The 16,393-nt window shown below is 42.6% G+C and overlaps 1 protein-coding gene across 1 annotated transcript; it reads right to left on the reverse strand.

Moving 5' to 3' along the window:
* Positions 1 to 12,273: 12,273 nt before the first annotated feature.
* On the reverse strand, positions 12,274 to 15,694 carry LOC309361437 (vomeronasal type-2 receptor 26-like; the record flags this gene model as incomplete). The annotated part of the gene is made up of 3 exons (XM_081896431.1): positions 12,274 to 14,253; positions 14,772 to 14,898; positions 15,509 to 15,694. The coding sequence occupies 3 exons, from the start codon at positions 15,692 to 15,694 to the stop codon at positions 13,343 to 13,345; spliced, it is 1,224 nt and encodes a 407-aa protein (XP_081752557.1). The 3' UTR covers positions 12,274 to 13,342.
* Positions 15,695 to 16,393: the final 699 nt, after the last annotated feature.

Raw genomic sequence — 16,393 nt, forward strand, 5'->3', positions numbered from 1 at the left:
CTCCGTGGTTTAACCCACAGCGCCACCCGCATCCCTTACAAGGGACAAAGGTATTGAATTGCAAATCAACATTTTGAAAGAGTCTTTTTTCTCCAGGTTCTGTGAGAGTATGGATGTAAATGAAGTTCTCCAGGTGAACAGCCTCAAGCAAAAATGGAGGCTGCAAGGAAAGGAGATCTTTTCTTATAGGTCTGCTCGGAATTTTCTTTCATTTCTAAGAAGATTAAATTATGCTGGACTTCCACAATATACTGCATTGAATTATTTGGATGTATCTTTGATGTTTTTGTTCTGTTTTGAATGAAGTTCTGCAAGCACAGTTTGGAACAATGGGTCCAGACAATGCCTTATTTCAAAAGGAGTTGGCTTTTTATGCAACCAGACTTTATGCAGCTAGCCCCCACCCACCTGGCTATGCCCATGATAGGGGGATTGGTTCAGCAGAGTGGTAGCTTTGCTGTCTAGCAGAATATCAGAGTTTTCCTGCTTTCTATTGGTCAGCCTTTTCCAGAGTTTTTTGCTTAAGAAAACTCATTTGCCCCTCCGTTCAGTTCAAAGTATAGAATGTTTATTGTCTCGTGGAAAGCATAAACAAACTAGATGCAAATACTTTAAGAGAAGCTGGTACATCACAAACTCATCTACTACAATACAGTTCTTCTGGTCGTAGAAGTAAACTTTGTAAAGATAGAAGTATGCAGAGAGTGGCAGGGGCAACCCAGCCAGATGGATGGGATATAAATAATAAAATAATAATAATAATAATAATAATAATAATAATAATAATAATAATAATTATTATTATTATTATTATTATTATTATTATTATTATTATCCACTAGCACTTTCCCATGCTAGCTCACTGGGGCTTAAGCACTAACGTGAGAAGTGAAATCTGAGCTTCCAGTGACAATGTTGCTGGACCCCAAAGCTGTGGACCTCATCCACCCAGAGAAGTGCAGCCCCTTTAAGCTCAGGCCATCTTCCCACTCAAAAACATGGAAGATAGAACATCTCTAAGTTTTCAGAATTCGTCTTCAGTTTCCTAATACCTTTAGAAGCAGATTATTTTGAGGATCTGCAAAAACAAAAAAGGGGTTAGAAGCAATACATTGGGAGCTTAAGGTTTAAACCCTAACCCTAACCCATACTTACAAAGAGCCAAATCCACTTACTTCTGCACAAAAGGAAGAAAATGTCAGACTCTGTGTGCAGCATATATGTTACATATACAAATTTATTTGTGGAAAATAAGATCATGTCAGGGAGACACAGATATAAAGATCTCCCGGGCATATTAAGATGGCGTGTGTTTTTTTATCAAGTTCTGAAAAGAGTTCCCATTTAGTGATAGGTTAAATCAAAAGGGCCTCTGACAGTCCTGAGATGACTGTGCATTCACTTTGGAAATGACATGTTAGGTTTTGGATAGATTAAAAAATAGTTACAAGAGCAGCTCATAATAAACACCTGAAAGGGAAATAGCTTCTTCTCATAAGTATTGTGCTGCATGCAGATTCCCTTGGTGGGAAAAGCGCATTAAAAATCAAATTCCATCTTTTGTTTTTGTTGTCAGGTGCTCCTTTGTGTTCAGATCAGGCCTCAGTACAATAATGTAGCACTTGGGCATGAAGATGCAGCCCAGAAGCCCAGCACTGGAGGCCAACATAGAGAAGACCTGCACGGCTACCATGTATTTCCCCTTGGTGCTCAGGTAGGTGGGAACAAAGGACACCCAAACACTGCAGAAGACCAGCATGCTAAAAGTGATCAGCTTGGCTTCATTGAAGGCCCCGGGAAGCTTCCTGGCCAGGAAAGCCACTGTGAAGCAGATGGCAGCCAGGATGCCCATGTAGCCCAGGGCACCGTAAAACATAGCAACAGACCCTTCATTGCATTGCAGTATAATCTCTGTAGGCTGGGAGTGCATTTCATAGTCTGGGAATGGGGGAGAGGTCCCTAGCCAGATGGTGCAGATGAGAACTTGGACACTGGAACAGGAAAGGACAACAGCGTTGGCCAGACTCTTCCCCAGCCATTTCTTCACCCTGTTCCCTGGCTTTGTGGCCAGGAAAGCCAGCACAACGGTAATGGTTTTGGCCAGCAAAGAAGAGACAGCAACTGAGAAGATGAGGACAAATGCAATTTGTTGGAGAAGACAGGTGGCTTTTCCTGGCTGGCCAATGAAGAGCAAGGGGGACAAAAAGGAGAGCAAGAGGGATACAAGGAGGGTGTAGGAAAGGTCCCTGTTGTTGGCTTTGACTATGGGAGTTCCTGAGTATTTAATGAAAATTCCTAACACCAAGCATGTGATTAAGGAGAATAACAAGGTAACAAAAGACAAGAGTATCCCCAAATAGTCTTCATAGGACAGGAAAGTGATAATCTTGGGAACACATTGATCTCGGTCCTTGCTTGAGTGCTGATCTTCTGGACATTTGGTGCAGAGTCTTGCATCTGAAATGAAGATGAGTGATTTCAGTACCCAGGGTCTCAAGCAGAGGCTATTCCCAGCACAACCTTGACATATTATCGATTAAATCGGCAATCTTTTGCAAGCAAAGCAAATCCTGTACCACTGAACTACAGCCTTTCAACCAGCAGAAGCAGACACACCTGGAGTTTTCCAGGAAATCCTCTGGCAAGGCTGGTCGAAAGGGGTGGGTATTCACTTCCGGGTCGGCGCCATCGCCGAGTGGCGGACTCTCTCCGAGCTCCGGAGGGAGTCTGCTGGGTAGGGGTTGGGTTCTGCCGCGCCGGCAACGCGGGGACCCTCAAAAACCATGGGCGGGGATGCCCATGGACTTGGTGACTCGCCGGGCACCGTTTGACCCCCCCGACCCGTAAAGGAGCCTTTTTAAAGGCTCTGGAGCGGGTGACGGGGGGGTGTGGTGCTATGAGTCCACTGCTTCCCCTGTCCAGCGAAGCCGCATGCCATTCGGTGGAGAGCAACGACTTCTTCTTTGGAAATTTCTGATTTGGACTAAAAAGAACCCGTGAGTAAAATTATCGGACTTAAAAAGGCAAATCTGACCTATGAATTTGGAGCGAGCGGGGGGGGTGCAAAAAGGAAGTCCGCCCCCCCCCCCCCCGTTGTAGACGGTTTAACGCAAGGATGTGACAACTAAGAACGAGATACGAACTTGCTTATTTGGAAAAAAATTTAACTTCACAAAGGGAAATTACAATTTTGTGCTGGAGGAGAAGATTGATTTGTGGAACTAAATTGCAACCCCCCCTGGAACCGGGAACGAACCGCTATGAGAGGCTGGCGAAGAGACACAGAAACTTTGACAGCTGTCAAAGTAGCTGTCAAAGCAGGGAAATAAAAGAGAACTTTGTTACGATGGCTTTGCTGGTTTGTTACAATTTGGACATAAACTATTGGAAATGAAGGCAACAAGTTATTTGATTTTTGGGTCTGACTTTGAAAGAAATTAAGTTACTAAATTCCCTCTAGAGGGAGGATGGGACATTGCAACAGTAGTTGCAAGTGGAAAAATACTATGAATTTGAACAGGATTTGTTATCTCTTGGGAAAGCTGCAAAAACGAAGCATTATTTTGTCTACAGAGGTTTCTATACTAAAGGAGACAATGGATTTATTTATTGAAGAAAGGAAGGGACTTGACGCAAGTTATGTTCCTGAATAACAAAAGCCTCTGTGGAGAACAAGAAGTTTCTGAATTAGAAGGTTTCTGCAGCAGAACAGAAAAAAACCACCTGAGGAATGAGAGCTGGACTAAATTTGAAGGTGGAGCATCTGGGAGAGTTTCTTTGAGATTGGACTTTCTGAAATTAAAAACAATTAAAAGATGGCAAAGTGGAGCTGAGACATAGATGTGGATGCACCAGGCTGGCAGGAGACAACTGGATGAACTCTGGGGATCGGAACCGGGGAAAAGGGGGGGGAGAGATTTGGAACCCAAAGGCTGTAAAATTTTATATTTCTTCCTTTTCTTTTTTTTCTTTTTTACTGTTTGTTGCTTGAAAATAAGGGAACTCGTGGAAGGGAAATGGGGTCGATCTTAGGGAATTATATAAAACATAAGGAGAAATGGTTAATTAAGGATAATAAGATAAATTAATTTGGAACAAATGTGTTATTTAAAATTATAAATAAGGTTTTTAAATTTGGGTAAGAATTTGTGGAATCAATTTAAGGGAAGTGGGATACAAGAGGGGGAGGGGGGGAGTCCGGGAAAGATGTTATTGAAACTAAGCGCAAACTATATCTGTCTTTTCTTTCTATCTTTCCTTTTCATTTTGGAAAATTTTAATAAATATTATTTTAAAAAAAGAAAGGGGTGGGTATCCAGCTGGTGAAAACATATTCTGCTTCCTAGGCGGAAAGCATGGGCCCCTATACATGATGGGTTACAGAATCCCCAACCTTGGGTAAAGGTTTGGGGGGGGCGAAGGGGGAATAATATTAAGAAATGATACTGTTTTGGACAGGACTACAAAAGTTGCCCTATTCCTTCTCTCACTTGCCTTCCACAGCAGAGATTGTCCCTTTCACACAGGGAGCACAATCATAGCAGCAAAGTGGCTCTCCTTCCCGGATGACCTTGACATCCCCAATATGACAGCTCTCAGAACACCTGGAATGAGGAATGGTCTGCCCATAAAGAAAGATGGTCAGGAATTAGTGGTATGTCTATCTATGCAATAACACTGGAGCCAATAGGAATCTTTCTCCGTGGCAAGGAGTAGGTCTGGTGGAGTGGTTTTTGGTGGAGTGGACAGTTCTCCAAAGGCAGGGAAGTAGAAAGTGGATTTCCATGCCAATACAAGTAGAGAATAGGTACTGCTGTGGTGGGATGGTAAACAGCATTTCCGTGTTCTCCAGCACTCTTCATGGTGTCCTGTTGTGCCAGAAGCATTTTAGTCATGCTGGCCACATGATCCAGAAAAGCTGTCTACAGACAAATGCCGGCTCCCTCAGCCTGAAAGCAGAGATAAGTGCCACACCCCATGGATTGAATTGACTGTATTGAACTGGAGTTACCTTTACCTTTACTGAATTGTTCATTTACTAAATTTACTAAATTTTAAACAAATATAGATTGGGAAAACCTCCAACAGAACCTCTCCTATCCTGAGTGACTGAGTAGTAAACTGGCAAATGTAATTCAAAGCAACCCAGTGTGAAGTGATGCAAGTGGAGGCAAATACTCGTATTTTCATAAATATGCTCATGGGAATTGAAGTGGGGGTGGCTGCAAAACTAATATCCCTTTCAGTCTAATATCCTCTTTTTTTCTCTTTTCTTTTTGGCTGGTAGGCAAATTAACCTGGATGGTTTAACCCACCTTATTAAACCAAAGGGGCCACACGATGGCATCCTGATCAATGGTGACTTTTACGTCTGCGGATCCCTCTCTCTCCACACTCCCAACTTTCCCTACGTGAAGGGAGTCATTGGCAAGCATCACAATGTTCACCAGGTCAAATTCAGCTGTCAGGTCCCCATTCTCATCTAAATATGCTCCACCCATAGAAGCATTGTAGAACTGAAAATCACTCAGGAAACGGTGAAACTAGAATGACAGAGAAAATTGCAGCATTTATATATATGATTTTTATTAAATGTTCTGTTTTACCATTTAAAATACCCATTTAAACATCTTTTTTTAAAACCTCAACTACTTTTACTTCTTCTTTATTTTATTTTTATTTATTTTATTTATTTTTTCATTTTTTCATAAATTGTAGTGTCGTTTGTATTGTGAGGTATACAAAGTATCTTCGCTTCAGTTGCCATCATTTTCTTTTTTGTTACAAACAAAAACAGAGAGTGTTGTATAAATGTATGTTTTTTAAAAGAATAATAAAGATTGAATTGGGGGAAAGCATCCTTAAGATATCAGTGACTTCCCTTCTTCTCTTTCCATGGTTCATTTTGCATATCATAAATCCCTGTATATATTACAGAAACTAAACCATTCAGTACTCCATTAAGAGCTGTTTGACAGTGGAACAGTCTCCCTCGGGAGATTGTGGACGCTCCTTCCTCGGAGGCTTTTAAGCAGAAGTAGGATGGCCATCTGTCATGGATGATTTACTTGAGATTCCTGCATTGCAGCATGTGGGATTGGATGACATTTTGAGTCCCTTTCAACTCTACAATTCCATGATTCTATGAATCGGGTGAGGGAAACTGACCTTACCTAGTTGTGCCCTCCTGAGCACAAGACTAGACTAGGGGGTCAAGGGAGGGGTGTTGCTATTGTCTATAGAAACACCATCTCCTTGACCAGGGAGCCTCTTTGAAGTGAAGGACATGAGACAGGAGTTGATAATGCAGGTGAGCTGTACACAAGCAAGCTGCCAGCTAGCTCTGCAGAGGCTCTTTTTATTAACACAATATGCAAAACCAGTCAGATACATTTTGGACTGTGCCCTTTACACATCTTCCAGTCAAGAGATCGTGGGGTGGTACAAAGTTATTTTGGCACCTGTTTCCACCGTGTCACTTTCCCCTTGAACAATGTATAACGAAGGAGACAAAGGTCACAGACAGGGCATGACAGACCACTAAGAGAGCAAAACGTTAGAGAGAGGGCAAGATGTTCAGTCAGCTGTGGCCCATCTGTGGGCAGAATTGTGCTCCACACCCGGTGGTCATTCCTTCACGCTTGACCTTAGAAAGCGTTTGTGGAGAAACTTTGGAAATAAAAGTTATTGAACTTATTACATGCAGTGGAAGGCTATCTTGCAATAAGTTTGGATTGCTTTGTTTGTCTTCGATAATTAGGAAGGTGAAGTATGATGATTGTGCTGAAAATAATTATGATGGTATACCTAGGGATGTATATGAATGGAGATGTAATATGAATGTGATATTGAAGGGTCTATAAGTTTTGTATGAATCATTTTCACCTACAGTATTTTATAACCTTATTTATCTCACCTTTTTTAATGCTTGGTAAATTTCTGTTAATTAAAGGAAATGGATCTCTGAATCTGTCATAGAACCGATTTTCATTTAAAATGGAGCAATATCCATCCAGATCATTAGAGAATAAAAATGAATACCTGTGATGGTTGGCCTTCTTCATCTTCCAACCTGTTCTGACCCATCATCACCACCCTCTTGGGTCTAGAGGAGTACGCAGCATTTAAGGCATGGGCCAGAGCTTGGACCGTGTTGTAAATGCTGTAAGTGTCCTGAAACAGGCTCCTTTCAAGGACTTCTTGAGGGAAACCTGAAAGGTTCTCCTTCACTCTGCATCGCTTCTGGCCTTTCACAGAAAACACATGCTTTAAATATAAGCAATTAAAGCCTTCAGGCCAAAATGGATGGACATTACTATAGGAGTAGAAAACTGGCAGATTTCCATCCTGATTTGCTCTTTTTTGGGTCTGGATAAATAAAGATAGATATCCATGAATGTGCTTGTTCTCAAGTAGTTTGGCAGACATGTTGGAGCTGACATATGAGAGAGCTATTGTGATCCAAACTTTCCCAGTAATGGGATTCAGGGTTTCACCCACTATTTCTAGAGTAAGTGCGGCATCGAAGGTGGACTGAGAGTCCCCATAGTAAAGAAACACGTTGATTCTCCTGTCCATGGAAAGTGAAATCTTATTCTTGAGCTTTGTGTACTCATCTGCTTTAACCAGAATCTTTCGTGGAATGGTTTGTGAAAAGCCAACACAAACACTGCTCTTAGCGAGTGAGAGCTTCAAGGTGTTCAGAAACCTTTCTCCATTGTCAGAGTCAGGAGCTATGAGCCCGATCCAAATCCATTTGAAATGCAGGAGTAGTCTGGTAATCCCTGAGCCTGGGGGTTCATCATTTGGGGTCAATCTGTAGAGCAAAGGAGATTGCGTTTTGTCAACGGCATGATGATCAGAGGCATAACTGACCTAGGAAGAAAAGGAAGATATAGAGGGTTTATTTGGTCAAGTGGAAATTGAGGTCATGGAGAGCCATATTCCGCAGTGCTTCTATGGAATGGAGATGTAGGACACTTTTGGCAACAATACACTCTGGTCAGTGACCGAAATAAATCAATTCATTCATTATAGGCAACAATTTAATATGTCTTCAACATCTTTCCCCCCCTGAATGTTGTCCCATTTCCCCCTCCCCCATGTTTCAGACTATGTAGAGTAAAGATATGTTGCATTTTCTACTTTTACCATTTGGTTCAGGGGAGGGGTCAATTTTTAGCTCACTTGAGTTTTAGTTTCACATGAGTTTTGTTCCTTAGATCTTTCTCCTTGCCCAATATTTATTTATCCCCCATGTTAAAGTCCCAGGGCAAGTTACCAAAACAGGCTTGTGTGAAGCCATCGCTGAGGTGTCTTCTGGAGGCTGCATTTCTGTCCCACCAAAGTATGATTCATGCCCTGTGTAAATTGCTATTTTCCTAGAAAAAGAGGTGCCAAAGCTCACCCTGAACCCTTGTCCTCTTATTAGGTGCCGGCTGAAAAAAGAGTCTGTTTCCCCCTTGTAAGTATAAAGTACTTAGCAGCTCACAGTACACATCTTGTGAGCTTCCTGTTGTAGCATCTGAGAGGCATCTCTCTTTCCAAAAGGCATGTCCCTCCCTTAGTGGGCTCTGATGGTGACTCTCTTTTGAAACCCTTCTTCACCCAGCAGGACAAATCCTTCAACGTAAGGAGAGCCTCCTGGATCAGGCCAATGGCCCATCTAGTCCAACATCCTGTTCTCACAGTGGCCAACAAGATGCTTGTAAGAAACCAGCAAGCACAGCATGAGCACAAATGCACTCTGCCCTCATCTGATTCCCAGCAACTCAGCACCCAGAAGCATTGGTGCCTCCAACTAGGGATGTAGATCACAGTCATCATGCCTAGCAGCCATTAATAGCCCTTGCCTTCATGAGTTGGTTTAATCCTCTCTTAAAACCTTCACAGCCTCCTCTGGGAGTTTCATCGTTTGCTTCCTATTCAGAGAGGTTGCTGTTCTCTCCATGTTGCCCATGCTAGTGTGTTCATACCTGGGGGATTTTGGAGGTTCCCAGCATAGTTGAAATCTGGAGTGAGGTGTCAGAGTTGACCCCTTCAATGAAAACCAAAGGCTTCTTCTGTCTTCCACAGTGGTAGTTTGGGACATTGGCCCTCCCAGGAGAGAGCAGATCTAGCGTGGTGTCATAGGTCATCCTTACATTGAAATAATTCTCATAGATGTCATAGCCCAGGGTGATGTTGGGCAAGATCCCGGGGTCCTGATTAATCTCATGGATGGCGATCATGAAGGACAGGAGATACCAGTATGCTATCACCCATACTACCCTGCAACAAAGCATGAAGCCTAATGTCAGTCTCCATTCAGTGAAAAGTCCCTGCTTTCTAAGTCCTGGAAGAAATTGCAGCCACAAGAATGAAGCAAAACAGAACATCCACATCACACAATCAGTCATCTGTGAGTTTGTTGGAAGGTGAACGGCTGCTTGCCAGTTAAAGGGAGATAGAAGCATATTTGAGCACTTAAGTGCTGGAAGCAGGGAGTGAATACCACCCTCAAATATATTGAGCAAACGTTTGTAAAAGGACGGGGCACTAGTTCCAGGGGATTGGTAGGTTGTAAGCTGTTTGTTTATTTTTTTAAAAAAAGAAGAGGAGATGTAAAATAGAGATCTTTACCAGATATATAATTCCTGCTTCTCATTGTTATTGATATCCTATTTAGTACCTACCATTCACCCTAAGGTCCCAGGGCAGGAGAACTGTACTGGCTGCCAGCTGATTTCTAGACTCAATTCAATGTGATTAAATGTTAACTTTATAAATACATTGTGAGAATTTAATAGCTATAGTCCTGCTCCTTTCAGAGGAGTGCAGATCAGGCCATCTTCACATTTCCCAAGTCAAGAGGTTGGGACGCAGATGATCTCTGGATCTTCACGATTCACCATCAATTTGGTTTTTTCCCAGTGGAAAAAAGTAAGGAGGGAAGCAATGCACATGCATTTTGTGTCTTCAATGGGCAAATTCTAGAAAGCAGGACTTGTCCCTGGCAGATAAGCATTAGTGGCCTGGGCAGTCACAGCTAAGCACAACAGTATTCAAGAATATGCTATGTATATATGCCTACCAATTAATCACAATCTTATCTGCTATGCTGAAATTGCAAAGAGAAAGTACAGCTTACCCTTTAATGTAATTGCAAGGGGGGATAAGGAAATCGTGTTCAGGAAGAACTGTCTGTAATGTAGATATGACCCCGCTTATGAAGTGGTCTCCTGGCTCATAATAATTCATTGCATCTGGACGATCCCTTTCCAAGTTCAATGGGCATTTTGCTTTCCGCATCCTAGAAGCTGCACAGGGAAGCAGCAGCAGCAGCAACAACAACAACATCAATAAGAGCCTCACTCTGGGTCTGCCTCCTGTCATTTTGTCTGTCGTCACTGCTCTCAACTTAGCAAGAAACTAACTAGATGAAGCTCAGAGTCTCCAGCAAGACTGAACCCCAGTGACATTGAGAGGAAAGGGATGATATGACGCTTTCACACTGGCAGAAACCCTGCCTGCCTGGAAGATAATCCAAAGCCCTCGATGGCATAGCAGGTCTTTAAATATGCAGCAAGCATTTCAAGCTTTCATGTCTGTTCTTTGTGTCAAAAGTGGGTACTTTGCTTGAGTTTTGCCAAGGAATAAATCACTATGATTATGATAATTATGCAGGGAATATACATCTCTGGAATCACTGTGGAGCTTGAGCAGCAGCTGCAGAGCTGGAAGAAAACATTCCAATCTGTTTTCTGATGCTCTAGAGGGTAGGACTCGAACCAGTGGCTTCAGGTTAAGGGAAAGGAGACTTCAACTAAAAATCAGGCAAAACTTTCTGAAAGTAAGAGCTGTTTGAGAGTGGAATGGTCCCCCTTGGGAGGTTGTGGACTTGCCTTCCTTGGAAGTTTTTAAGCAGAGTTTGGATGGCCATCTGTCTTGGGTGCGTTAGCTGAGATTCCTGCATTGCAGGGGGTTAGACTAGATGACTCTGGGGGTCCCTTCCAACTCTATGATTCACAAGATCTCACTGATGTGGCAGCATGTTGTGAAAAAGGTCATAGAGGGAAAAGGTGATGCTAGAATGACCTTTATTTAAAATACATCACCAGATAAGCCAGGATCAAGCTATTTTTCTCAGGACATTTTTGGGCCTATGTGCACATCTGAAAAGGGACGCAGGTGGCGCTGTGGGTTAAAGCCTCAGCGCCTAGGACTTGCCGATCGAAAGGTCGGCGGTTCGAATCCCTGCGGCGGGGTGCGCTCCCGCTGCTCGGTCCCAGCGCCTGCCAACCTAGCAGTTCGAAAGCACCTCCGGGTGCAAGTAGATAAATAGGGACCGCTTTCTAGCGGGAAGGTAAACGGCGTTTCCGTGTGCAGCTCTGGCTCGCCAGAGCAGCGATGTCACACTGGCCACGTGACCCGGAAGTGTCTTCGGACAGCGCTGGCCCCTGGCCTCTTAAGTGAGATGGGCGCACAACCCCAGAGTCTGTCAAGACTGGCCCGTACGGGCAGGGGTACCTTTACCTTTACCTTGCACATCTGAAAACCCAAGAAGCAGTCCCATCGCTCACACCCCACAACCTATTCTACTAGCTACAACATAATGCTTCTTTCACAAATAATGTCAAGGATGGGAGAAGGGATCCCTGCTGGCATCAGGGATGTGGTTTGGGGGCACATGATGATAATGGACTCTTATTGTTTTCTGGTAGCTAACATGTGAGTGTTTAACCTTAGATTAAGTGACAAAGGTATTGAATTGCAAATCACCATTTTGAAAGAGAGTTGCCTTCAGTCTTTCTTCCCAAGCTGTGAGAGTATGGATGTAAATGAAGTTCTCCAGGTGAACAACCTCAGGCTAAAGGAGATTTTTCTTATAGGTCTGTGTGGAATTTTCTTTTCTTTCTAAGAAAATGGACTTACACAATATACCGTATTGCATGGAATTATTTGGATGTATCTTTGATGTTTTTGTTCTGTTTTGAAGAAAGTTCTGCAAGTAAAGTTTTAAACAATGGGTCCAGACAATGCCTTATTTCAAAAGGAGTTGTTTTTTTATGCAACCAGTCACTGCAGCTGCCCCCTGCCCACCTGCCTATGCCCATGATAGGGGGATTAGTGGTAGCTTTGCTGTCTAGCAGAATATCAGAGTTTTCCTGCTTTCTATTGGTCAGCCTTTTCCAGAGTTTTTTACTTAAGAAAACTCATTTGCCACTCGGTTCAGTTCAAAGTATAGAGTGTTTATTGTCTCGTGGAAATCAGAGTAGATGCAACAAGTTTAAGAGAAGCTGGTACATCATGAACTCATCTACTACAATACAGTTCTTCTGGTCGTAGAAGTAAACTTTGTAAAGATAAAAGTATACAGAGAGTGGCAGGGGCAACCCAGCCAGATGGGTGGGATATAAATAATAAAATTATTATTATTATTATTATTATTATTATTATTATTATTATTATTATTAATTATCCACTAGCACTTTCCCATGCTAGTTCACTGGGTCTTAAGCACTAACGTGAGCAGTGAAATCTGAGCTTCCAGTGACAATCTTGCTGGACCCCAAAGCTGTGGACCTCATCCACCCAGAGGAGTGCAGCCCCTTTTAGCTCAGGCCATCTTCCCACTCAAGAACATGGAAGATAGAATATCTCTAAGTTTTCAGAATTCGTCTTCAATTTCCTAATACCTTTAGAAGCAGATTATTTTGAGGATCTACAAAAACAAAAATAAGGGGTTAGAGGCAATACATTGGGAGTTTAAGGTTTAAAATGCTGAATTGCAAAACCTCCTGTGGAACTTCCCTATATATCAGGGAAGGGAATTGCTATGTTTTACTCAGAGGCACAAACAGGGAGAGGAATATTTACAAGAAGTGGTCACAAAAAAGTGAAATAATTTGAAACATATCCAGCTTTCCACTGGATATTCCAGTTGTGCAGCCTTGAGCATACTTACACAGAGCCAAATCCACTTCCTTCTGCACAAAAGGAAGAAAATGTCAGACTCTGCATGCGGTATATATGTTACATATACAAATTTATTTGTGGAAAATAAGATCATGCAACATTGGTCAGGGTGACACAGATATAAAGATCACCTGGGCATATTAAGAGGATATATCTGAATCAAGTTCTGAAAAGGGTTCCTATTTAGTGAGACATTAAATCAAAAGGGCCTCTGACCGTCCTGGGATGACTGTGCATTCACTTTGGAAATGACATGTTAGGTTTTGGATAGATTAAAAAATAGTTACAAGAGCAGCTCATAATAAACACCTGAAAGGGAAATAGCTTCTTCTCATAAGTATTGTGCTGCACGCAGATTCCCTTGGTGGGAAAAGCGCATTAAGAATCAAATTCCATCTTTTGTTTTTGTTGTCAGGTGCTCCTTTGTGTTCAGATCAGGCCTCAGCACAATAATGTAGCACTTGGGAAGAAAGATGCAGCCCAGGAGCCCAGCACTGGAGGCCAACATAGAGAAGACCTGCACAGCTACCATGTATTTCCCCTTGATGCTCAGGTAGGTGGGCACAAAGGACACCCAAACACTGCAGAAGACCAGCATGCTGAAGGTGATCAGCTTGGCCTCATTGAAGGACCCTGGAAGGTTCCTGGCTAGGAAAGCCACAGTGAAGGAGATGGCAGCCAGGAAGCCCATGTAGCCAAGGGCACCATAGAACATGGCCACAGACCCTTCATTGCATTGCAGGATGATCTCTCCAGGCTGGGAGTGCATGTCATAGTCTGGGAAAGGAGGAGATATTCCCAGCCAGGTGGTGCAGATGACAACTTGGACACTGGAACAGGAAATTACAATAGAGTTGGCCAGACTTTTCCCCAGCCATTTCCTCACCCTGTTCCCTGGCTTTGTGGCCAGGAAAGCCAGCACAACAGTAATGGTTTTTGCCAAGACAGAAGACACAGCAACTGAGAAGATGATGCTGAAGGCCATTTGTTGGAGGAGGCAGGTTGTGTTCATTGGCTGACCAATGAAGAAGAAAGAGGACAAAAAGGAGAGCAGGAGGGAGAAGAGGAGTGTGTAGGACAGGTCTCTGTTGTTGGCTTTGATGATGGGAGTTTCCTTGTATTTAATGAAGATTCCTAACACGAGGCAAGTCATGAAGGAAAATAACAGTGTGAAAGAAGCCAAGATGATCCCTAAAGGTTCTCCATGGGACAGAAAAGTTATAATCTTGGGGACACATCGAACTCGCTCATTGTTTGGATGCTGATCTTCTGGACATTTGGTACAGTGGTCTGCATCTGGAAAGAAGAAGAGTAACTTTAGCATCATTCGTATATCCACAAGAGTTCTATTACATTCCACAAAATACATGTTTTGTAGTGAACATTTTCATGCCACCTACAAATGAAAAATGGAAGGGAAGTATGGAAGGCCGGGCCATCAGTGGGAGAGGTCATGCCTGGCACAGGCTGAGCCTGGGGTCTCCCACAAGCCAGAAATAGAATTCCCAGCAGATGAGCTGGGTTGTCGCCTTCCTGAATTGTGGGAGAGCCATTTTACCATAGAATACAAATGTTAGGACTAGTCAGATGAATATTCTTACCCAGTAAGTGGATGACCAATTTATATCTTGCTTAAATGACAAAGATCAGCATTGGTGATGATGATGATACAAATAAATAACTTTGGGGTGGGTTGCTGAATCATCCATCACCCTAATCAGTTCCCACCACTGTCATTTCTTCCAAGTTCCAACAATGCCTATAGAACCATTGTCCCATTCTTGAATGCCTCTCTTTCCCCTGCAATCACTTGCCTTCCTTGGTAGAGATTGTTCCTTCTATGCAGGGAAGGCAATCATAGCAGCAAAGCGCCTCTCCTTCCCGGATCACCTTGAAGTCTCCAGGGTGACAGATCTCTGTACATCTGGAATGAGGCACGGTCTACCCATAAGGACAGAGCAGCAAGAGTTAGGGGGATTTCTAGCTAAGGAAAATCACTGGAGTTAACAATGGATTCCCTCACAAGCCAAGTAGCAGCTCTAGTGGAGTGGTGATTGGAAATAATGTTCATGAGCGGTGTGACATGGAATGAAAAGGTTAAACTCCTTCCCCACAAACCACAGTCCCAATCATGATCAAGCCCTCCAGGAGCTGCTATTTAAATGAAAGAAACAAGACTGCAGTAATGCTGAAGGTCAGAAGTAGTTTGGATCTTGATTTAGGATGAACATGCATAAAAGTGCACTTCACGATAACCTCTGCAAAGAGTTAGTTCAGCTCTTCGGTGTTTCTGCATGCTGGTTTCAGTCTCCTGACCTCCTGTACTCAACATGAGAAGAGACTATTTCTGCTTTTCCAATATCCCTTCCCTTGCCTACTCCACCCTCTTTCATTGCTCATTGTTCGATCATTTTATGAGGGTCACTTTGTAACTCCAAGTAAACATTTTCTATTTTTCAATAAGCTTCTGAGACACTGTCTTATGGATAATACAAAAAGAATCATTAGAACCTGAGATAAGTTACAGAATGAAGTGAACGGCTTAACCCACCTCGTTAAACGAAAGAGGCCACACAATGGCATTCCGATCAATTGTGACTTTTATGTCTCGGGATCCGCACCTCTCCATGTGCCCAACTTTCCTTTCATGAAGAGAATTATTGGGAAGCATCACAAAGTTCACAATGTCAAAGTCAGCTGCCAGCTCCCCGTTCTCATCCAAATAAACTCCGCCCATAGAAGTATTCCCAAGCCTGACATTTCTTAGGAAAGGGTGAAGCTAGAATGATAAAGAAAATCCAGAAATTGGCTATTTCTTTTTTTAAAAAAATAATATTTTTTATTAAGTTTTCCATTTTAACAATCCAATCAAATCACATTAAATATTCCAAATTGTACAAATACATATCATAAAGTCCAAATATTTTGCCAAATTATACTTTTTTTTGTTGGGGGTTCCCATGCTTCGAGTTCAGTGGGGTCCAATCATCTCATATTTCTACTGCCTTGAGTGTCAATAGTCCCTTCTTTAAATCTTCTTGTTATTATCCTTCTTTTTTTATAGTCTCTGAGTTGTTTCCACAGGCGAGCTGAAGTGAGCAATAATATACTACTGTGTGAACTTTGTATGACTCTCCCTTTTTTTTCCTTTTGCAGCTGGTAAGTCTTTTATTTGCAGTGTGTCCTCACACGCTGGTGTTTATGCTGAATCCATCCAAAAGTCCTTCTCGGGTGGCAGACGCCATCTTTTCTCAGTTCCGATGAAATAAAATCTAGGCATTTGCTCATTAATTTTCTCAGACAGGTTGCACCAAACATTAGTCTTTCCAGGGGAGGTTTGCCAAATCGAACTTGAAATGCAAATATAATAACAAAGTCAGAGCTTGCCTCCCCCTATGACTATTAATCTCTGCAACACAGTCTGTCTCATAATGAT

Source organism: Podarcis melisellensis (genome assembly GCF_964234715.1).
Source record: "Podarcis melisellensis genome assembly, chromosome: 2".
Lineage (NCBI taxonomy): Eukaryota > Metazoa > Chordata > Lepidosauria > Squamata > Lacertidae > Podarcis > Podarcis melisellensis.